Source organism: Podarcis filfolensis (assembly GCF_964270895.1).
Source record: "Podarcis filfolensis genome assembly, chromosome: 1".
Lineage (NCBI taxonomy): Eukaryota > Metazoa > Chordata > Lepidosauria > Squamata > Lacertidae > Podarcis > Podarcis filfolensis.
Window position 1 is genome coordinate 6,048,052 of NC_139604.1, and position 24,557 is coordinate 6,072,608.

At 41.9% G+C, this 24,557-nt stretch overlaps 2 protein-coding genes across 12 annotated transcripts in view; one reads left to right on the top strand and one right to left on the bottom strand.

The window, feature by feature from the left end:
• The window catches only part of TRPM8 (transient receptor potential cation channel subfamily M member 8), a 474,483-nt gene that overhangs the window by 341,163 nt on the left and 108,763 nt on the right, over positions 1 to 24,557 (bottom strand). The window lies entirely within an intron of this gene.
• Positions 1 to 24,557, top strand: part of AGAP1 (ArfGAP with GTPase domain, ankyrin repeat and PH domain 1) — a 323,065-nt gene that overhangs the window by 262,162 nt on the left and 36,346 nt on the right. For all 6 annotated transcript variants that reach the window (XM_083627251.1, XM_083627254.1, XM_083627252.1 and 3 more), the window contains 3 exons: positions 9,382 to 9,536; positions 11,525 to 11,615; positions 13,774 to 13,996. In XM_083627251.1, coding sequence (XP_083483377.1) covers positions 9,382 to 9,536; positions 11,525 to 11,615; positions 13,774 to 13,996 — 469 coding nt within the window. The remainder of the gene's footprint in view (positions 1 to 9,381; positions 9,537 to 11,524; positions 11,616 to 13,773; positions 13,997 to 24,557) is intronic.

Here is a 24,557-nt window from a genome sequence, read left to right on the forward strand (position 1 = left end):
GCGCATGCCCTTACACTAATTGACTTATTTTGGAATGATTATAACTATAATATTTTTCTTAATGTCACTGTTTTCTGGGCTGTTGGTTTTAGTGATTGAGAAGAGACAGCATTAAATCTCTTGTAAATTTTAAATTGCATGCTATTTCTGTAAACAAGTCCCTGTGTTCACATTCTGATCATTAACCTTTGGTGATTTATATCACAATCTCTTTTTTTCACAATTACTACTCTATCTCAGGCAGTTGCCTTACTTACCACCAGATAAAATGTATCTAGGACACAAAAGTGCTTTTTTACAGCCACTTGTTAGGGAGCAATTTTACTATAATATTGGTTTATTTCCCATTGTAAAGATTAAATTGTCACCTTTTAAAATAACAAAGCTGTAAGCTCTGAGACAATATTTGCTACCTTTCAAATGGCTTTTAGAAGAAAAACTGGGACCAAATTAGTCATAAATATCCACTGCCTGGGAATAGTAAATAAGGATTGTTTTTCGCAGTTAAAACAGAACTGCACACGTTCACTGCTTTCACCCCCAAACTGCTTCACTGAATATTTCTGTATTTTGCTCTTTCATTTGTTGTGTCTACATAGTGTTTCATTTCATCTTGATAATATTAGGTTTCATTATTCCCTAGTTATCATTTTGAGAAGTGAAAGTATATTACCTTGTTTGCCATCAAAATATTTATTTAATTAGAAAATGTTTAAAATATTTGCTGGAAAAAATATCCTAGCAGTGTGCTAATTCCATTATATATCAAGCGTGACTAATTTCCACCAACCAATTAAAAACAAATGTGCATAAAATGATTATTAAAAGCAAAGATAAAAATCAATAAAACATTCAAAACAAATATAACTGACACGTGATTGGGTTAGCTTGCTAAAACAAAGGTTTTCAGCAGTAAAACAATATAGCGAGGGCACCTCCTTACACCAGTGGGCATAGAATTCCAGGTCAGAGATATTGCCACACTAAAGGAATTACATCTTTCAATGTGGAACAAACAAAAAGCACTTGCAAAGTTCAGGTTCTGCAAATCAAAGTAATCGGATAGGTTCATGGGGTAAGACTATCCCTTAAGTGAACTGGTCTCAAGAAATTAAGGACTTGCATGTACTGATGGCAACACCTTGAGCATGGCCTGCTAATCAATCAGTAGCCACTGCAGAACTTTGACCAAAAGCTGACAAACTCTCAGTGTGGCAGCATTCTGAACTTAACTGCAGTTTCCAGATCAACCACAAGAGAAGCCACACATAAGAGTGCATTGTCGTAATTCAACCTTGAATTTGCCACAGTGTCTGAACGACTGTGGACAAGCTATCCGGATCCAGAAATGGTTGCAACTCTCATACCAGTGGTTCTAATCACTGAGGCTGCTTGGGCCTCCATTGACAAAACTGGACCCAGGAGCACCCCTAGACTGTGCCTGCTCCTTTGGGGGAGTGCATTCCCATCCGGAACAGGCAATTGACCGATACAGTCAGATACAATAACCACTCAACCACAGAGCCTACATCTTGTGAAGATTCAAGATGAGTTTGTTTTCTCTCAGTCAGCCCACTACTGCATGCAGGCACCAATCTAGGGCCTGTATGACCTCCCACAGTTCAGATGTTATGGAGTAGAGCCTTTGCCCCAAGTCTCCTAATGGCTGCTCCCAATGGCTTCATGTAGATGTTAAACATCACTGGGGAGAAAATGGTGGCCCGTGGCACTCCATAGCATAACTTCCAGGGTTCCAAAAGCATACTTTCAGTTTTCAATAACTCACAAGGTGTCGGTGAGTTTCTCTTTAATCAGAGAAACAAAACAGCTCAGGCCTGAGCACAGCGACTCTTCCCAGTGGTCTTGCCCCAGTGAAGCATTTGCAAGAGCTGAAGGTCTCCTCCTTCTACAGCTCCCTAAGTCCCCTCCTCCCCCAGGCCCTTCCCAAGCAACCTGAGACTTCTTTGCCTTGTCTCTTTGTTCTGCCTTCTTCATACATCTGTGGCTTCTGGGACACCGGGGGGGGGGGGGAGGGGAGCTTGTCACAGCAGGAAAGGGAGATACATATGCATTTTCACAAACCTGACTCATCTCTGCCTTTTGGCTTCCCTCCCCCCTTATTTCAGCTTTTGCTTCTGCCTCTGATTCTGGACTGCTCTCTGTTACAGCCTCTTCCTGCTCACTAAACCCTGTTGCCTCTTCAGCTTCCAAAACCACCTCTTCCCAGTCTGTTCCCTCTTCTCCCTCTGACCTCTAATTGCCATCCCACCACCAATCCCCTGGCTCTGAGCCTTCTTTCCTTGAGGGTTCTCCAGCTGGTTCCTCCCACCACTCCTCTGCATCCAGCCAGTCCGTGACAATACAGGAGGGAAACTGAGGCCAATTTGGTCCCATTACTTGGTCCCATGACTGAAGTTCCACACCCCTGACTTTAAGAATCCAGGAAAGGCACAATTTCATGGTGACAAAACAGCCCAGAAGAGGATGTTGGAGATAGGTGGTTCCGAGTTAGTATTGGAGGAGAAACAGGGAAGAGATGAGGAGGATGATAAGGAAATGCAGACAGAGGAGGTAGATTGTGCTGAAAGAAGGGGCCAGAGAGAGAACCCCACCTAAGTCTTATAGACAAGGAGTGTTGTGGTGTTGCTTGGGAAGGGAGCAAGGAACATGAAGAAACGAGAGGAGAGGACTCTTGAGACAGGCTGTAGGCAGAGACATTCACATAGAGTTGTAATACGTCCCTGGCCTTGGATATTCCTTCACCAAATCTTTTTTTTATTAACAAAGAATAAATAAAAATGAACTCATACAAGTTATCTTACCATTTCTGAATGCTGACTGTTAGAGCTGTTTCTTATCTCTCTGCTAGTTCCCATGATACACAAGTGTTACTGATGACTAATTTGGACTTCTGAAAGCTCAAATATATGCTATTTTACGAATTCTTTTTTTACTTTGAGAAATGTGTTTTTTATTATTATTATTATTTACATAAAAGTTCTATTAAAAAATGAAGAAAAATAGAAGAAAAAGAAAATAGTATATCACTATATTGTTAGCAGTTAACAATTACCATTTTTAACATACTGTATTTTGTTTAAATGAGTTCCAAATTTCATTATACTTGTCCATGCAAAGTCTGCCTCTATAAGCAATCTGCTCATAGGTGGCAAGAGTAGTCAGGTCTTCAATCCATTGAAGTAACGGAGCCGTATATTTCTCTTTCCAATGCAGCAACATCAGTCTTTTGACCCTAGTGAGGGCATGGAGAATCCATTTGCATTGTCCGGTGCTCAAATTCTATGTAGTAGATAAATAATTCAAAAGCATATTATCCTTTGAAAAATAGGTATTTGCATTTTGAAATCAATTAATAAAACTAGTATGATAAGTTGGATAGATAAATGTTGTTAAATTTTTATTTATACTGGAGCAAACAACTCCACTGAGTGCTTTCTTGAGTGCCTTCACCGTTTAATATCCAAATCCCCCCAAAGTAGTTATTTACTTTTTGCTATCCTTCAAATATGGAAAACTTCCTGCCCATTAACCCTCTGTATGCTAAATTTGGGGGGGGGTGATGATTAATTGGCCCACTAACCTTTTAGAGGAAAAATAAAATAAAGAATGGCAACAACCTGGATCTGTGTTAAGAGTAGGGTTCTTTTTGAAATCAGTTTGATGGCCAAGTTGCTTGTCCCTGAAGATAACAAAATTAGCCACGTGGGACTTCGTCTGCATAGAAACTGGACACAATTAGAGTAATATTCACTGTTGTTAATGCAGTTTGGGATAATTGGGCAAGTAGATTCTGACAGGTTGATGGTGCTAAAATACTATTATAGTGGACCTTTCCATGCATAACAGTTAAACTTAGGAAACTGTTTAATAAAATGTTGTGATTGGGCTCACAGGGATTTAAACTGCACGAACTGCAATACCGTTGTGTTTAAAAGTTAACCATTTAGTTCTGAAACCAGCTTTTGAGAATATAACCATCTTTCCACCAGACCTTTTGTGAACAGAGATAACTTCCTCAGGATATGTCTGAACTGCATTCAGAGTCTGTAGTAGCCAAATCCCTGTAAGAAATGTCTTGCTATGGATATTCAAAAATGCTACCTAACTGCTTATCTCTGGTGACTACATAGGAAGCTGCTTTATGCCATTGGTCCATCTAACTCAGTGCTGTCAACACTGATGGGCTGCAGCTAACTGGGCCAGACTAAAGAAAAAGGCTATTGAGCCTGTGCCCTTCTATATGCAAAGCAGGTGCTCTACCATGCAGAACACCTGCTAATCAGCAGTTGCCCTCAGTGAACAGATGATGGTCAAACATCCATGATCCAGAGATCCTTTCCTTCCCAGCAGCTGAGAGCAGCAGTAGTCTTGTGGCCTCTGCACCTGCAGCCAATCAACATCTCCTGACTGCGCCACAGGCAACTGTTTTAACTGTTTTTAAATTTGTGTGGGGTTTGTTGTTGGTAGGGATTTTTATTGAGGGAGGGGAGGTGTATCTGGGAGGAGAGGAGCTGGGGAGAGCCTGGGGGTCCAGTTGCAGTGGTTCAGAGTAGGGGGAAGTGTGGCATGAGAGGTGGGGCAGGCTGGGTAAGGGGCACACAGCACAGGCAGTTAGTGACTGTGACGTGTGCCAACTCCTCCTCCAACCTGGGGAATTGCAATTGTCCTGTCAGCCAGCCCTTGGATCTGCAGATGCTGTTGCTGAATGCTAGGTGGATCTGAATTAGACCTCCCTCATCCATGATCTGATTATGGGTGACGAGACTGATCTTGCATGTATCACTGAGACCTGGGTGGGTGAGCAGGGCAGAGTTGGTCTCACCCAGCTTTGCCCATCTGGGTGCTTGATGCAGCATTAGGCCAGACTTTCAAGTCAGGGAGGGGACTTGTGGTCTATAGAGATTCTCCCTCTCTTTATTTCCAGGCTTTCTGTCCAGCTAAGGGGGGATCTGGAATGTGTGTTCTTGGCATTGGGCAATCGGGACAGATCAGGGATTCTGCTAGTTTACCGCCCACCTCCCAGCAGTCTCCCTGCCTGAGCTGAAAGAGCTGGTTTGGGAGGCAGTGTTGATGATTCCCAGACTGCTGTTTCTGGGGGACTTCCACATCCATGCCGAGGTGACTGGCTCTGAGGTGGCTCAGGATTTCATGACTGCTATGATGACCATGGCTGGCCCAACACATGTGGCAGGTTGCACTCTAGACTTTATTTTCTCAGCTGGGTAGGAAGAGGGTGATCTGAAAGTGGGGGATATTGATCTCAGTCCTTTGTCAAGGTCTGATCACTTCCTGTTGAGAATTACGTTTTCAGCACCTTTTCTCCTCTGTAGAGGTGGGAGACTATTAGGATGCTCCACCTTCCAAGCCTGATGGATCCACTGGGTTTCCAGATAGCTCTGGAGGATTTTCTAGATGATATGACTCATGCTCCTGTCAAAGTCCTGACCAACCTCTGGAATCTCAACTAAAGCATTCATGACAGGTGGCCATCCAACCTCTGAGAGCCAGTGTGGTGTAGTGGTTAAGATTGGTAGATTTGTAATCTGGTGAACCGGGTTCGCTTTCCCATTCCTCCTCATGCAGCTGCTGGGTGACTTTGGGCCAGTGACACACTGCAGTCTCTCAGCCTCACTTCACAGAGTGTTTGTTGTGGGGGAGGAAGGGAAAGGAGATTGTTAGCCACTTTGAGACTCCTTAGGGTAGAGATAAAGTGGGATATCAAATCCAAGCTCTTCTTCTTCTACTCACCCAACCACTCCCACCCCAAACTGGGAAATAATATTATTGGCCTACCTTGCAGGGCTGTTGACCCTTTGTATGTCTCTAGAACTCAACTATGAATAACAGCCAGGCAGCCTGCACATGCAAACAAAAATACTGTAATGGCAAGAAAGGGGGGGGGGGCAGCTGGAACTTTGCATGTGCTGCTCTGGCAACCCGCTCCTCAGCAGAGATGCTCCTGTGGGGAGTGGTGGTTGTTCCATAGACAAAGGAAGGGAAGGAATAAGCAGGGAAAAGCTAGACTGATGTGGCTGTCGGTATTTCCACTGAAAGCCACCTTGCTTTCAGGGGCACCGCTTATATTTTTACAACATGCTCCACACCTCATCCCTTGCCATTCACAGAACTAAACCATTCATTATTTATATTTTTGATCTTTTTGTAAACCACTTTGAACTCTTTTAACAATCAAGTGGTGTAGACATTTTATAGAATCTCTCCCACTCTCACACACACATTTTAAAAGGCTGGAGCTGTTCATGAGCCCAGGAGGAGAGAGCCATTTTCTCCTGCACCTGAAGGGATGTGGTGAAGGCCAGCCTCCCTGTGCAGGGTGTCCCACAAGTGGGCAACCGTCTCATAGCAGGACCCCGCAGGGCACTGCCACCTCTGAACCTCCCGAGGGAGGGCTCGCAGAGAAGGATCCCTGATGCTAAGGGACACTTAAGGCCTCCATCACAACCTGCCTTGCCCTTGCCCTTCACCACAGGCCAAAGCAAAGGGAGGTGGGAGGGCCATTGTGCACATTACTGGACCATGCGGGTGAGTGACCAGGCACTTCCTGGGTGCAGCAGCCATAGGGCCTCCCTGGCAGAGGGGAGCTCTGTGCAACTTCAAATTCTGGTGCCCCTACCTCTTACCTGCCATTGAAATGCGTGCTGCCAGTGCTTTGGCCGCGCTCCCCTAGAGTCGCTTCTGCACTGCTTCAGTGGTGGGCGAAGGGGGGTGCGGTCTGCCCCGGGTGTCATCACTGAGGGAGTGGGACAAAATGAGTTTTTTTAAAAAATTGGGCTCGCAAAACTTTTTAGGAGTGATGTGGTGGCTTAGGCGCCTGCAGGTTCCGCGCTGCCTGAAACGACAGTGTGGGACTTGCGTCTGCCTACTGCCTCTCCCTCAGCCACCCTACAGCCGAGGGGGAGGTGGCGGAGAGGCTCCAAGAGGCGGAGAGGCTCGCCCCACCCCATGGGCACATTGCCCCGCCCCCACAGGCGGATCGCCCCGCCCCCACAGGTGCAGATCACCCCGCACCAGCTGCAGGACATGCCCCCGCACCAGGCACCCAAGCGGCTAGCTATGTCGCTGCGCTGCTTACTGAAACCCATCCTCCCCCTCTCCAGTCCAAGCAGCAGGTAAAGAGGTCAGGCTGCCAAATTTAAACCTGAGAAAGGAGCACTTTGTGTGCCCCAAAGAAATCTGCACCTGAGGCAATGGCCCCCCTGCCGCTGCCCACGCTAAGTCTCTGGGAGGGAGGGAACAGCCGGCTGGGCCAGGGAGGTGATTAATGCCTTCTTGTGAGAGGGGGTAGTCCCTGCCTGCTTGAAGGAAGAAAAAAAACCCTCCCTGGATTCAGAAAATCTAAGTAACTACTGGCCACTTGTTAATCTTCCCTTCTTAGGTAAAGTTCTTGAGCAGGTGGTTGTCAACCAGATCCAGGCACTTTTTGAGGAAACAGATTTTCTAGAGCCTTTTAAATCAGGGTTTAGGCCTGGTTTTGGTACAGTAGCTGCTTTGATCCTCCTGTATGATGACCTCTGTCAGCAAAGAGACAGGGAAAATGTGTCCCTGTTAATTCTCCTTGACCTCTCAGCAGCTTTTGGTACCATTGACCATGGTCTCCTTCATGGTCTCCAAAGTCCTCTCAGTTGTATAAATCAATAAAGTGCATATAGGTGTTTGTTCGCTTGCTTCTCTGACTACCAGTAGGAGTTATCTGGAGCCAGCTGCTTGTTTTCCCTTTTGGTTTCCATAGTTTTAAGTGTGGACTGTGTTGTCCCTACCACTTTCCCAGTCCCTGGGCTGCCAGACTCTGCCCCTAATCCCATCCATTCAAACTATTTTCATCCATGAAATATTGAAAAGATTATAGTGTTAGAAAATGAGCCTTTTGTTGTTTTTACTGTATCATATGGGAAGGGGCAGGAGATTAGAATGCTTTAATTGTTAACATTTATCTGAACTAACTCGATATGAGTTCAAAACTCTTTAAAAAACAACTGTGTGGAAATGGTGAGAATGTGCTAAAGTTGAGCTTCAAAACATATACAACCATCATCATAGAAGAAATAAACATCCTACAGCAAATCAACTTTGGTTACTACGACAAACTGGACATGTCAGGAGTTTTTTCTGCTTTCTTCATCTTTTAAACTTAGGTTGAAAGTTCATTTTCAATATAAACCTACCAATAAATAGCAAGAGAAGATAAAATACGACTTAGAAGCTTGGGGTAAATACAAACGAGTGATTAAGTGAATGTAAAACTGGTTGTGATAGCCAGCATAAATAAGTACAAAGGCACATTCAGCCGAGAAGAAGATTCTAGAGTAAAAGAATGCAAAAAGATTAGAACAGCAACAAAAGCAAAACTCCATATCTAGGCAGATGATCTGACCAAAAGGGAAGTATATTATTTTGAAATTTTGTTTCTCCAACTGTCTCAAGCAGAGCTTTCCAAGCTGTTTGTTGTGACATGTTCGTGTGTCGGCTGCAGTGTTTAGGTGTGTCACACAAACACTCCCCGTGCTCCTCCTGGGGCTGGAAAGGGTTAGTTTAACCTCTGCTTTGCTAGTAAAACTGAATTACTGTGTCACAAAATGATGCATATCCAAAAAGTGTGTCACCAGCTTGAAAAGTTTAGGAACTTGAAAAGCTCTGGTCTAAAGTAAAGATAGAGCAATGATTCCAGTGATGAGCAATTTCATTCTTCAGCCAACAAACAATATTAGGGCTTTGTGACTTACATGGTATATATCCTCTGGTTGAGTGGAATTCAGGTTGAATGGAAGAATTTGACAGACAATAGAAGAGATTTTTTGAAGGATTTTTACCCACAATATTGCACTACTGGGCAGATCTACCACATATAAAAAAGTGTCCACTCTCTAACATCCTCTCCAGCACACATTACAAAAATCAATGTTCCTTTTTGCCAATTCCATCGGGAGTTCCACTGGGAACCACCTTAGTACCACTTTTATCATTGACTCCTTTACCCTCCTATATAACCTTAATAGGAGACTTCCGCCGTATAACACTTGCTGAATTGTATCTTTTATTTTTGATCCCAAATCTGCTCCCCAAATTTTTTTTCAGATTCTTTTTAGGACTTTCCCCTATTTTTTCAAGTGAAAAGTAGAAAATTTGGGGAGAGAAAACTCTTACCCTGCTTTCCTGGCATTTCACTGTGATGTGTGTCCAGGTGTGCTATGGTCAGCCTCTCTTTTCATTTTCCAAATGAGGGACAGAGTTATGAGCACCCTTTGTCTGCTACATCTGTTCTTTTCTTAAAATCATGTTTTCATTTATTCTTTTAAATAAAAGTTTTAACCCATCATTCTCTCCCTCCATTTTCTCTTTCAGAACAAGAAGATAATTTTGAATTTATCATTGTGTCTCTTACTGGTCAGACTTGGCACTTTGAAGCTACAACATATGAAGAAAGAGATGCTTGGGTCCAAGCTATAGAGAGTCAAATTCTGGCCAGCCTGCAGTCATGTGAGAGCAGCAAGAATAAGGTAAGATAAACAACATTGATCAGAGGAAAAGAATATCTGTCATCAACATTTAGACCCTCTATAATGTTTTTAAGGAGAAATTCCTGCAGCATTATTATGTCTGGAATGTTTTGCCTTGCTTTGCATTTAGATTTTTAATAACAGTTACAGATAGGTAGCCGTGTTGGTCTGCCATAGTCAAAACGAAAAAAAAATTTTTTCCTTCCAGTAGCACCTTAAAGACCAACTAAGTTAGTTCTTGGTATGAGCTTTCGTGTGCATGCACACTTCTTCAGATACACTGGATTTTTAATAGTAACTTATTTATTGTTTTACTTTTTCAGTTTTCTATATAATTTCACATTATAATAACTCATTTGGAATGAATAGTTGCTGCTTTTAAATTGATCTAAATCTTGCTTTCAGTATTTCGAGCACAGTACTTCAAAGTGGTAGTTTTTTCTACTTTGTTACTTTTCAATTTTTCCTGGAAGCTGTTGTGTTTCTCTAGGACTAGAAAACGTATGATGCTTTATGTTTAATACTGCAGGAATTATTCAGGATAGTATTGTGCACAATGTCCCATTTCAACATTTGTCTACAACTGTGATCTAGCTAAAGTTATTCATGACTTAATCCTCTTGAAAGCTGTGGGACAAGTTGGTCACAACTAATTTCTTCATTTCAATGGGGATTTGTCATTACTAAATTTAGCTGGATTGGGACTTATGTTTCAAGATACATGTTCACAATTTTTTGTTCTTTTGACCTTGGCTAAGGAAAACTTAGTGGGGGGGGTTTCTTCTCTGTAATTAGGGATGATTACATGTTCAATGTATAAATAAAACTTTTAAGTCTTATGGCTTTTAAACAACAAGTAGATTAAATTGAAAATGGAAATATAGTAGTACCTTCGTTCCATAATGGCTCGTACATGTTTTACATTCATAATGTAGAATAAGCTAACTTGAACAATTATGCAAAATTAAACTTTCTAAAGAAAGAGATTGAGGAAACCACCAAGACACATCCCTGATAATGGCATATCTAGATACAGTGGTACCTCGCAAGACGAATGCCTCGCAAGACGAAAAACGCGCAAGACGAAAGGGTTTTTCGGTTTTTGCGTTGCTTCGCAAGACGATTTTCCCTATGGGCTTGCTTCGCAAGATGAAAACGTCTTGCGAGTTTGTTCCCTTTTTTCTTAAAGCCGCTTGAAGAGGTGCAGTTGCGACGGACCGTGCTTCGCAAGACGAAAAACATCGCAAGACGAAAAGACTCGCGGAACGAATTAATTTCGTCTTGCGAGGCACCACTGTACCAGCTTACGTAAAGTGTTGTATAGCTTCCATTGAAATCTATAGCCGGAAGTTCATGATCTGATACAGCTAGTTGAATTTGCTCAGGACTCAGCTGGTATAGAAACTGAAAGTCACTTTCTATAGAGATTATCTTTCTGGGTCAAAGTAGAGGTCACTGGCAGGCCACTGTGGAGAGAGGTCCGTAACACAAGCCATAAGATCAATTCTGATCTTTTGATGGTAGAATGCTCTGTTCACCATTGCTTCTGTTCCCAAATCTTCCTAACAATCAATAACTATGAAATAAAAGTGGTACAGGAATTAATTTAATTTAACAGAATTTATAAGAATGGACTGTTCTGTGATCATCTGTCGTATTAATGGCACACTACAGTTCTGAGCTTGCTTTACCACTGATTTTGGATTCCTGATGTCCTGTACGCTCTATGCCCCAGTGGTTCAATAAAAGCTTGAGCTGTCAGAAACATGGATAAAAACTGTGAGCTGTGCTTGTCAGACACAGAATTACAGTACTTAAAGATGCTAAAGGATCAACTTCTGAGAAGCTAACCAAAAGCATCAAATTCCATGATCATGTTCATTCAACCCATTTCTGAACTCTCTTTTTCACCAGCTGACAGAAATGTTGTCTCTGTCTTTTCTTTGAGTTCTTATTTCCTGTATGTGTGTTTCTTTAAATATACACAGTCCCGACTGACAAGTCAGAATGAGGCCATGGCCCTTCAGTCAATAAGAAACATCAGAGGCAATTCTCGCTGTGTGGACTGTGGGGCACAAAGTGAGTACTATTTTTCCACAAGGAACATTATCCTGGTCTTCATAAAGCTTGTAGTCTCTTTGCTTCAGTGTTACATGAACACCTGTTCTAGTTCTTGCCCTCTTGGTATTGTATTCAGTGTTCTTTTCACTAGTTAGTGTTCATTATGGAATATGATTTGTGTGGTGTATTCCTATTAAATCCTAATTAACACATGCTGCTGGTTAGATTAAGACCTCATTTTTTTTTTGTAAGTACTGACCTGGAACACTTTTGAGGAGGGAGATTTTTTCTTCAGTTTCGCATTCCTTTTCAACTTAACATGCTACTGTTATGCTCTAGATAAGAGGGGAAATAATGGCTCGTATGAATTTTAGGGGATTTTAAAGTCATTCTTTCCAGACAAAAAAGAAAAAGCATGTGATACTAGAAAACGTACAATGCCTATCTTAATATTAGCATGAGATTCACAAATATATGTATATGTAAAACCTTGAGCCTGGCTCGGGCGTCAGTGGGCAGCCACTTGCTTTTTAACTCAGCTCATTTGACCCCTCCCAAGCTAATGTGTCGGCATCTGGCACTTGCTATGGGCTTTTGCGGCTAAATTGATACAGGCCTAGTTTCAGATAACTCAGTTTTCCGAGTGGAAGGTGATGGGATCTAAGTTTTAGCCTGAGGTATGGCCTGGGCATAAGGGTTTCCCCTGGAGCAGCTGAAATGAAGAGGTAAGGGGGTCAGCTCCCCCTATGCACATCCTGCATTAAAATTGGACACACCTGTATTTTTTTAGTATGTAAAACAGGCCAGACACGCAAGGAAGAGGTCAAATGTCATGTTTGTCCCCTTAACTTCTTTGAACATCATTGTCATTGTGGGAAAGGCTTGACCCTAATTTCCTTTTGAGTGTGGGCAGGCTTTGTAGGGATGGATTTAGACACTAGGAGAGGATATATGGTTTAGTTATTATTCTTCCTTGCTCATGTTTATGAGATCAGCAGAGTACCATCCCTTGCAGCTTAAACTTGGAAGCCAATTGTTAAGAATTCTATCACATTACTGTTACAGTCCACCTTGGATACAAGCTTCAATTTAAACAAGTCTATCCAGGTGTGGTGTGAGTGTTTACTAGCAAGACCATGAGTCAATTCCAAATTTTCAAGGATCATAGATTCGCAAAAGGGACCCAAGGATCATCTAGTCCAACCCCCTGCAATGCAGAAATATCAGCTAAAGCATCCATGACAGATCTGCTTAAAAACCTCTAAGGAAGGAGAGTCCACCTTCCTGCTGTATCACCCTTCTTGATGTGGACCATCTAGCTATCTGAAATACTACTCAGAATTATAAGCACTGCTAATTGTGTTTTTCCCATGCCTCAACTGGTGTCGGTAGGCTTTGCATTTTCAATGCAATCCAAGATTTCTCTAAAATCAAAAGCAGCACATACTTCCTTGAAATTGCATAAATCAGAATGGTTGCTTTTTAGCTGTTGGATGGAGTGCCTTGTTCATCCTTTCTCATCATACTAGCATGTGTTAAATATGAAATAATAAATCTGCAAATGATGACAGTGATTATTAGGAGAGTAGCTGCATTTAGTAGTACATGGTAGTACAGATGTGAGGAACCTTTGGTGCGCCAGATGTCACTGGACCACAGGGCCCTGGCCATGCTTGTAGGGGCTGATGGAAGTTGTAATTCAGCTTCTTAGGGGCCAAAGTCTCCCCACACCTGTTTTAGGTGGGCTTGGTTTTTATCTTGGACTTTTAGAGCTGCTCTTTGGTTGCTGTCTCTTTGTCCTGAGTTGTAATCTTATTTCCTGTCATCTTCTCCATTTTGCCACCATATTTACCCCATGATAGCTAAATAGGTTGCACTTGTACCTTTATGTAAAAACATCATTAAATTACTTGCTTCTAACCTGTACCATACTTGTGTTGGTAGAAAAACATTTGCTGTAATAATTCTTAAGATTTTATTCCCCAAGAACCATGAGCTAAAAGTTCCTTTAATTGGCTAAGAATTAGATACGGGGTCCAGATTCATCAGCATCATGTATCACTCAGGGGTTCTGTTAAAACTTCAAATAAGAGTTGATTACTGGTAACCTTTCCATAAGTGGGAAAAGCTCTTAGAATATATATTCATTGTGTTGCTTTGTTTTCTTTTCCTATAGATCCTGACTGGGCAAGCTTAAATCTGGGAGCACTCATGTGTATTGAATGCTCAGGGATACACCGAAACCTTGGCACACACGTGTCCCGTGTGCGCTCACTTGACTTGGATGATTGGCCTATTGAACTCATCAACGTAATGTCCTCCATTGGGAATGAGTTAGCAAATAGTGTGTGGGAAGAAAATACCCAGGGACGTGCAAAACCCTCTCCAGACTCCTCAAGGTAAGCTGTTTCAGTATGCATGCAGGCGTTAAAAAGTATGTGAAAGATACCTAACCTAATGTTTATCTTTTGAAAGTACCACTGCACTGCTCTCATTGGCTGCAGTCTTAAATGGGAGCTAATGCTTAAAGAGCACTGGATCTGTATATGATCCTTCCTTCTCCAAGAAGCTCAGAGTGGTGTAACTAGTTAACTAGTCCTGCAAGGGAGAGATTCCTCTTGCCCGGTTCTAGCTAGCTAGTGTTTACCCTGAAGGATGCAAGCGAGGTCCTTCTTTGCCTGTGTTTGTGTGTGCTTACTATATACATTGTTGTAAATTTTAAAAGAACAGACTGCAATTCAGTACTGTATACATTAAGTGAATCACTGCAGTTGGGAGCAATACTTGCCTACCCCCAGACTGGTGCTTGTAAGCAGATTTGGGGTTGCAGTATCAGAGTTCTTTCTCCAGATAAACATTGTAATTCACAAATACCCTAAGTATAGTCAGCAAAGCATAAGGAAGGTGACCTGTAAGTTCAACACTACCCCCCCCCCCATTCACCGTTTGTACAGGTCTATTTGATGGTGTCAGGGACGCGAGTGGCGCTGTGGGTAAAACCTCAGTGCCTAGGACTTGCCGATTGCATGGTCGGCGGTTTGAATCTCCGCGGCGGGGTGCGCTCCCGTCATTCGGTCCCAGCGCCTGCCAAGCTAGCAGTTCGAAAGCACCCCCAGGTGCAAGTAGATAAATAGGGACCGCTTTATAGCGGGAAGGTAAACAGCATTCCGTGTGCTGCGCTGGCTCGCCAGATGCAGCTTGTCACGCTAGCCACGTGACCCGGAAGTGTCTGCGGACAGCGCTGGCTCCCGGCCTATAGAGTGAGATGAGCGCACAACCCCAGAGTCAGACACAACTGGCCCGTACGGGCAGGGGTACCTTTACCTTTACTTATTTGATTGTGTCATCTGAACAGACCGTTTAAGAACCAATTTCATATTTGTCTAATATTTCCATTAATTACATTGATTTTATGCAAATAAATTAACAAGGAAAGGCTGTTTTCATTGCTGCCTTTAAAGATAACACTTGTTGTTGTGGATAATAGCATTAATAGAATACAATTTTAGACCAATATATAAGAGTTTTAAGTTTCTGTGAATCATTAATTACTGCCTTTATTTGAAGAATACTGGCTCAGGAAACATAATACAACATAATATTTTAAGTAATAAAAAAGCTGTCTTCATAAGTGTATTTCAGACTCTTTTCCCCCATTATATTTTATTAAAGTTTGAAAGAAAATATATAAAGGTTAATATTAAGTTGGAAAGAAAATACACAAAGGTTAATATTAAATATCCAATATATTTTTTATCAAAGATAAATAAACAAATCTAAATAAAAACCCAAACCCAAAGGGGAACAAGAAAAGAGAGAATTCAGACTCATTTTTATTGCCCATTACCTTTCAGGCAACAAACACTTCAGTTGAACTTCAAATACCTGAGTGCTTTCTTCCTAAATAGGAGTGTGGGGGTGTTAAATGTTCTTTCTTTGGTTTCTGCTCCATAACATTGTAAAAATATAAACCCTGGTGTGTCTTTTGCTATTACAGAACAAATATAGCTATTTGTATCAAAATGTCAACAGTGCCATTACATTAATCCATAAATATCAAAAATGAATTCTGGTGCCATCTTTGATTCATTATTTACTTTGATTCATTCATTACTATATATGCAGATATTTGTATAGACATAAATAGTAAAAAAAGTTGATATTGAAGTTAAGCTAAACTCCAGAGGAAATTTGATCTACCCATGACCCATTGAAACTATATGCTTACCTGTCCTCATAAATCTCAGTTACCAGTATTTCAATGGGACAAATCATATATGGATTTCATACTTCTTGCTACTAATTTGCAGCATAGGTTCATGAAGTAGTTTTGTTATCTGACAATGTACATCCTTCTTATACAAAACAGACAATTAAAGGTTGTGTATTATAACTTTCCATTTGAAGAATATTTAGTTTTCTACTAGTTTGTAATACAGCTGCCCTCTTGTTTTCTCCTTTTTCAAACAAAAAAAGTACCATGTTGCATAAAAGTATGATGTTTGCTTTAATATCGTTGTTTCAAACACAAGGTGTCAGCAAAACCATAAAGTATTTCTTACCTGTTTTGCATCCCTATGGTTGCCTCTGGGCACTGGTAGCCAGAAAGGGCATACAGTTTGCAGACTGTAGTTAATCCATAGATAGAGTTCTGTGTCAAATGATTAATTTTCTTAATTTCTAGAAGCTGAGATAAGCTCTCCCAAGCTAGTAACCTTCCATATCACTCTTGCAGCTTGGTTGTGATACATAAATGATTTTGTAGTAGCATTAGTATGTGTAGGATACAAATAAGCACCAGGGACATATGAAGAACTGTCCTACCATTTCATGGATATAGCCACCTTGCAGAAAAGTGGCATCACATACATTTATATAAAAAAGCACATATGTAATTTTTGCAAAAAAAAAAAATCTAAATGGGTTCACATATTGATTTGCATGTTGGTTGATACCCTAAGTTTTCATCACTTCCCAAATAAGTGTTAGCCAGCTTGCAGTTTCAGAGCAGAGTCTTATCTCCAATGAGCAAACTACTGTGCCTTCGTCTCATTCTTACACTGATTTAACCGCATAACACAAATCACTCTTCTTGCCCACCCTTCTTTGTTCATGGAACCGTGATAACAGTTTAGAAACCAGGTGTTCTGTTCAAAATACATCCATAGCTGTAAATGTGAGAAGTTTGCATCAAGACTCTGTAATTAACATATATTTGTTGCATTCCTAAATACACTAAATTTCATGCCCCCCACATCCAAATTTTGGCCAAAATTAGTACAGGTAAAAATAGGCCAAATGTGTTACATTCAGTTTCTGTATACTGTAGTCATGGCAACTGTCTTTCATGCACTGATACTCTTTCAGGTAGATTACTCCTAACCCTTCCAAACTCTGTTATGTAGTAGTGCACATTTTTTACTCATGGGCCATAGATATTTGGGGAGGAGCAGAGGAATGCTCTGAGTGCCACCAGCATGCACACTGCTACGCCTCCCCCCAAGGTTACACTCTGGTTCTTCCCAGCCCATGTACCTGGTCTCAGTCTGAGTGGCTTCAGAGACTTATATAATTAAGTGAAATTTTGCACCCTCGGTAGAGTATAGAAGACTTTGTAACCGAAAGCATTGTGCCCATATCCTAAGCCTAAGTATGACTGAAATAAATTCATCCTCTTACCTTGTTTGCCCTGCTTAGACTTCCCTCTTGCTCCTGTATTGAATTTTGGGTTGTAAGCTTATTTGTGCAGAATTTCATAAAGAGCAACGTACATTGATAGTGCTGTGTAAATAATACCAATAAGAAGAAAAAGTATGTTGATTCTCCACCACTTAATACTATCAAATAGGGTAAATTTCAAGTCTTAGTATGGGAAATACTTCCACTCTTGTAATTTTTAAGTTACTATGAAAATTCAAATATTTCAGGCGATCTCAACATTAGCATCATACCTAACTTTAAAATCTGGCAGTTAGAAACAGATCATTCTTCATAACCAGGAGTGCAGTGGAAGCTGCAATGAACTTTAAGCAGAGGTTTCATATGATTCTGAGGAAAATCTTGGTGAGCAGCTACAGCTTGCAAGTTAACATTTGTGGTCTGTGATTTGTGTGACTATACCAAGCACAAAAAAGTTTATAAAGTTGCCGAGCAGGAGGGGAGCTTTTGAAACTACTGTAGAAACAAGACCAGCTGGCTTCTGATTGTTTTCAGTGGACCACTGATTAGGTCAGCTTTAAAAAGCTTGTAATTGGCTCCAGCAATTACCAAACAACCCTGAGAACCGCTTCTCAAACTTCTGGAGCAGTGTGACAAATTGAAGCTGACTGCTGCAGGAGGAATATCGACTTCCTATTTCTAAACAGGGGATCATTAGTCAAGAAAAGCATCTTTTAATTACTCCCAGGAAAGGGAGAAAAAGGGGAAATCTTTTGGTATGGATTGTGCAACAGCTGACATTTTTTCCCAGTGTATTCAATATTAAATTTGATGTCTTGGGGGCATCTGTCCTTAAACCCTCCCTTTGTAATGTGGGTCAAATTAGATTTGATCAATGTTATAATTAAATGAATTGGGATTCAAATCAAGACTTTTCCCCCATTCAGTTGCTATTGATACCATTTAAGCAGGCACCTAAAGCATTGATTTTGGCTGGTGTGACAGTGAAATGGCAGTGGTGTCTGAACAGCCACACAGGGACAGAATTCTGCTTGATAAAAGAGAGTATTGCTTTTGAATAACATAAAAAGACTGTCCATCTTCAAAACAGGAATTAATAAAATGTTTGCCTGTATCTTGATGCTGATCTGGAACTACCTCATTAGTTATTTTTCCTCAATGTTCATCTTAGGATATGCTTTCTGTGTACAAATGCGCTGCCAACACACGGGCTCTGTCCAGATTGCGGGATGTCCTACAAGTCGCAGCAGTACAGGAATGTGATCTAAGTTGGGTTCCTCTTGTGGAACACTCAGACTTCAGCAGACTTATACGCATATTTAGAGGTTGCCCAAAAAAGAACTGGTAGCAATTCATGTCAATATCATGATAGGAAATTGAAGAGCTCCATGTCTTATCTCCCCCCTTTTTTGTTCTATATGTTACCATTTTTTGTAAATTGCAACATAACTTTGTGGTCTCTAGTGATAAGTTTATAGCTAGAGGTTTATTATCAGTATGTCAACAATTTGGGAGTTTTGTACTGAGTTATTTGGTGCTGTGGTAAGGGAAATGAGAACTCTGGTAGCAGCCCATTAAAGACTCAGTGACCACGGAATAGTGGCTGGGGTAGAAGCAGAACAGAGTGGCTGGACAAAGGTGGGTGTGGGTGTGTAGAAAGAAGAATTTCAGTGTCCAGGTAGGTTACTTCCTAGTTCGCACTTAAAATGATTGATTGATTGATTGATTGAAAATAGCTTCTATTTGTATGCTGCCTTTCCACAGTTAAAACCATGATGAAGGTGACTTACAGCATATTAAAAAAATTATGTAATGTGAAACAATAAACAAAACATCAAAATGTGTGCAACCAGATTGAACAATTTCTACATCAATCGTAAGATCCAAAATGAAGATAGAGAAAATTGACATCAACAACAGCCAACACCCCCCCCACCCCACATGAATAGAAGTGGTTGTCATCCATAGACATTCATGAAGAAAGTCAAGGTTTTCATGTAGCTGAGGCTGGACACAAGTCAGTCTGCACACCCCTCAAAAAAACAAAAAGAGGGAAACCACAAATGTAGCCTAATAAAGACTGAACATGCTCAGTGGGCCCAGAATATTTGTTTATTTTTATTTATTCATAAAACTATATTGTCTTGCTTTTTCAGGCATTGGGCACTCAAGATGGCTCATACTATCATAAAAACACAGTGTAACCAGCAATTTAAGCTATAAAAAGACAACGGCATTAAACATTAGTAAAGAACATCTTACACAGTTAAAGTCAGTCAGATAAATAACATTAATATAGCACCTTACAAATTATCCACTCATTTGTAGTTTCCTGAGTTAGTGTCCTCAGCAAATTATCCTTATTCAAGTGAAAGTGGTCCTTGGAAAGGTGGGTTTTTAAAGCCCACTTTGAAGTCTGCAGTGTCAAAACTGCAGGGTTGACTCCCTGCAGGTTTGGGAGGAAATGCCACAGTCTGTGAAGCACCAAGGGAAGCCCCTGTCTCTCATGCTCACCAACTTCAGCAGCAGGTGGGCATCATTTTCGAAGTCAGTCCCACAAAGAGCATATGGCAGGAGCCTAATCTGAGAGTGACTAATGCATATGAATTACTGAGGCATGGTCTTGCGATAGTCCTAACTGGCCTATCAGCCCAGGAGAATCCCCTATCTATCAGCTTTGTTTTCCATCTAGAACCAGTTGTACCCCTCCATTTCAATCAGCTGACTTTCCCAGTCACAGCACTTCCATCTACTCCAAAACTGTCTCCACAGTCTCCCTGGATTTGCAGATGAAAATAAGTGATAGAGCTGGGTGTCATCCATATATTGATAACCCCTTGGTCCAAACATTCACTTGACAGTTATTTGCAACACTGTTTGCATTTCAAGTTGAAAGCTAAAGTTTGCATTGCAGCTAGCTGAAGGTCTTTTATTAATGCTTAATGTGTCCTCCAAGGTAAGTTGGTTCTCTAAACATCCGCAAGTGTCAGCTGATTCTGAAAATAATTGGTATTATGCTAAGTGCGTCTGTCTTGGGGGGGGTGTTGGGGAGGTGTTCTGTATGTCTCTGTATATATGGGTCAGTACAACTGTGTCCATGGGATGTGCCTATGGGGGCCATCACATTGAGCTCCTACACTTCAAAATTAGCCACTATACCACTGGCTGGCTGCTGAATTCTTGTGCTGATGTGAGTGGCAGGGCTGTAAATATAGGTAGCAAAGTACTGATTCCCAGCCAGGCTTGGGCTGTGATAGCCAAGTGGACAGCCAGGGCTCAGGCAAGGAAAGACCAGAGCTGGCAGGTTGGCCACAGACACAAACATTAAATGCATCTGTCTCCATTCTGCTCTGAGTACCTGAATCACAACAACCACTATGCTGAACAAGGCTGGGGCTGACTGGCAGGCAACCGTCATCACAGCATTAATGCAGAAGCAAGACTGACTGTTGCCCTGCCCATTCCAACAGCCAGGCTAGGCAGATACTTGCTAGGTGGTTGGGAAGATGATTCCACACCTCAATAAAGCCATATATGATGCTGATTGTCATTCGTGGCAATGCCAGCTGAGGGGCCTGATGATCTGCATCCTCCTGGCTGCTGCTATCTGTCCAACAGCAACTTGGGGGTTTTGCTGGGCAACAGTGCCCCACCCCTCAAAATTCTGAACTACTAATGCCAGGCTGGTCTGGAATGGAAGTTATATCTACTCCTATTGAGAATAGTGCCAAGGGATGGCCTATCAAAACTGCTTGTAGCTCAGATGTAAACAACTGCATTGCAACCTTTCTTTGCCTTATTAGATCTGATCATACAATGATGGTGTAGTCATATCAGTCTTGAATTTCTGAAACAAGGATGTAAGTACCATTACAGATAGAGCCTCTGGGAACATTAGTACCTGTATATTCACTGTTGTCAGGCTTTATTATTTCTTACCATCTCTTTTCCTGGTGAGGTCAGTGTTATGCCCCTTTTGAATGTGCTTCCATGCTTGACACCTTTCGCGGGGGGGGGGGGGCTTTAAAAAAAGACTTTATTGTGATGGGCTGACCAGAACCCATCTGCAGTTGGGTGGCATCTGCTCCCCACATGTCACTTCCCTCATTAACAAGCAATTGAATTAATTAAATGCTACTCAGAACACGCATAACAAGCTACCGGCAGTGTCCAAATTAGCACTGATAATCAAGGATGATTTCCTTTATTATCCTGCTAAGTGGTGTGCAGCTTCTGATCTCCCTGTCTGCCCTCATCTATTTACATACCCCCAGCTTCTGCCTTTTAGAAGCTGAGGTTATCTTACCTAGTTAATTTGCCACAATCACCAAGCATGGCGGATTGATATTCCTGCCTCTGCTGAAGCAAACCCCCCCCCCCCGTCCTCTCCCCCTTTTCTCCTTCCCCATGCCTGGTCCTTTGTATCTCAAGCTCACTGATAAATTAAAAGCCACCCCTGTGGTCTCTCAAGTGAGTAATAGAGGCAGAAATTTCATTTTGCAACTGGCTGATTTAATGATCCAAAGGGTAATTAATGGCCTGATTATCTTAATGTTAAATATGTCCGGCAGCAATTACTGTGACCTCCCGCTTGTCAAGGTCCGGGCTGTGCTCTTCTTTCAATTAAGTTCTCTGGGGTTTAATGGTATGAATAAACTCCTCTGATTCTATCATTCCGGACTCTGAGATATAAGCGAGCTAGAGGCTCGTTTGGAGTTTTAATCAGCCCGTCTTCTACTTGAGCGATCAGCGTTAACAATTATAACAAGGACAGTTTAACTTTCTTCCCGCCCACCCCCATGCACACCCCCATTCCCTTTATTTTATTTTTTAAGTGCTCTGAGGGAATTCTGCTGGCTTCAGCTACAGCTTTGCTAGACTCATCTCCCCATTTATAAATTATCATGTGAATGTTGCTGTTTTTCTATTTGACAGGCTAAATTAATTGGCAGGAGCAACCGAAAATGACAGTGCCACTAATTACAACTCAGAGTAAATTTTTGTCATGGTGGCACGCTTGTCAGTGGGCATGCCCCAGTCCTTGCTGTGGCCAGGGTTTGTTGACGCTTTCCATTTCAGTTTTCACATCTTATTGGGGAACATGATTGTATATGATAGCACTAACGGACCAAGATGTGCCTTCGGGTTTTCCAGGCATCCAATTTGTGTGCAAGAATGACATTTAGTGCCAATAAAGTTTAGGCAGCTGTGCTTCCACAGACCAAACAGCTGCTAGGGGACACACATTTTACATAGGATATTTTAGCAAGTTCTGTTGGTTAAGGAGACTTCTTAATTCTCTCAGAGTGTTGTAATTCACTCTTGCACATGACTGAGCTATCCTCATTAACTCATCTTTGAGTACATTACAGTTAATTGCTTATTAGTAAATATTAAGCTACATGTATAAATCTGCAAATTGCAAAAAGATCACTTCTAATATGATTGGCAAGTGCCATTATGATAACTAATCCATTGCTTTCCAGTAAACCAGAATCTTCTAGATACTGCATTTCACTTCAGGAATTATTTCAGGCATCCCAGTATAGAGTACTTTCACATGAAAGTTTTGCACCTTCTTGAGCATTCTTAAAAAGTAAAGGTAAAGGGATCCCTGACACATTAGGTCCAGTCGTGACTGACTCTGGGGTTGCGGCGCTCATCTCGTTTTATTGACCGAGGGAGCCAGCGTACAGCTTCCGGGTCATGTGGCCAGCATGACTAAGCCGCTTCTGGCGAACCAGAGCAGCGCACAGAAACACTGTTTACCTTCCCACCAGAGTGGTACCTATTTATCTACTTGCACTTTGACGTGCTTTTGAACTGCTAGGTTGGCAGGAGTGAGCATTCTTATGTGACCATAATTACCGTATTTTTCGCTCTATAACACGCACCTGACCATAACACGCACATCGTTTTTAGAGGAGGAAAACAAGGGAAAAAACATTCTGAATGAAACAGTGGATGTATCATTTTTGTGCTTCATGCTGTGGCCACAGACATGTGATCTGATGGTGAATTTGGGGTGACCCAATGCAAAAATCCTGAGAATTCCTGTGGATCCATGCTTTGTAACCACGTTTTTGCACCATTGCAGCCCCAGGCAACAGTGGGTGCGTGATTTTTCTGGTGCAGGCTGTAGCCATGGACATGCTATGTGATCTGATGGTGAATTTGGGGTGACCCAATGCAAAAATCCTGAGAATTCCTGTGGATCCATGCTTTGTAACCACGTTTTTGCACCATTGCAGCCCCAGGCAACAGTGGGTGCGTGATTTTTCTGGTGCAGGCTGTAGCCATGGACATGCTATGTGATCTGATGGTGAATTTGGGGTGACCGAATGCAAAGATCCTGAGGATCCCTGTGGATCCATGCTTTGTAACCACATTTTTGCACCATTGCAGCCCCAGGCAACAGTGGGTGCGTGATTTTTTTGGTGCAGGCTGTAGCCATGGACATGCTATGTGATCTGATGGTGAATTTGGGGTGACCCAATGCAAAGATCCTGAGGATCCATGTCGATCTATGCTTTGTAACCACATTTTAAATGGGGAGCGAAGGAAAAACAAAGAAGGGACATGAGGTGGTGTGCAGAGAAGCAGCTGGCTAAGAATGCAGGAGAGGGATTTAACGGGAGGGAGAAAAGAAAGGCAAACGTTTCCCCCCACCCCAGCCATTTCTCTCTCTCTCTCTCTCTCTCCCTCCCACCCTCTCTCTCTCTCCCTCTCCCCCAGCAGCACCGGAGCACAGAGAGGAAATAGAAGGAACACAGTCTGCTTTCCTCTCTGCTTGCCTGGAGGGGAGGGGCTTTCCCTGCTCTTTGTTCCGTTTCAGCAAACACAGCAAGGAAACAGAGGAGGGTGGGCAGTAAGACCCTGAGGCAGAATGCAGGAAAGCAGCAGCTTCCTCTTTTCAGATTTCCCATCTCCGTGAAGCGCGATTTGATTTTTGCCTGATTTTTCGGCTCCAGGGACCACACATTCGCTCAATAACACGCACAGACATTTCCCCTTCCTTTTTAGGAGAAAAAATCTGCGTGTTATAGAGGGAAAAATACGGTAAGCAATGGGTTTTTTTTTAAGCCTGCCACATATACTTCTACATACACAGGCAAGAATTACATGCCACAAAATGTGATGTTCACATATTTTGGACCCACGTGTGAAAAACATTCATTATCTGTTAAAGTAGTTGTTACAGGATTGACTGCTGTACCAGCCAAATTTACATTGGCTGAATATATTTCCATGCAAGTATAAAGGCCAAAGGTTTGGTTCCTG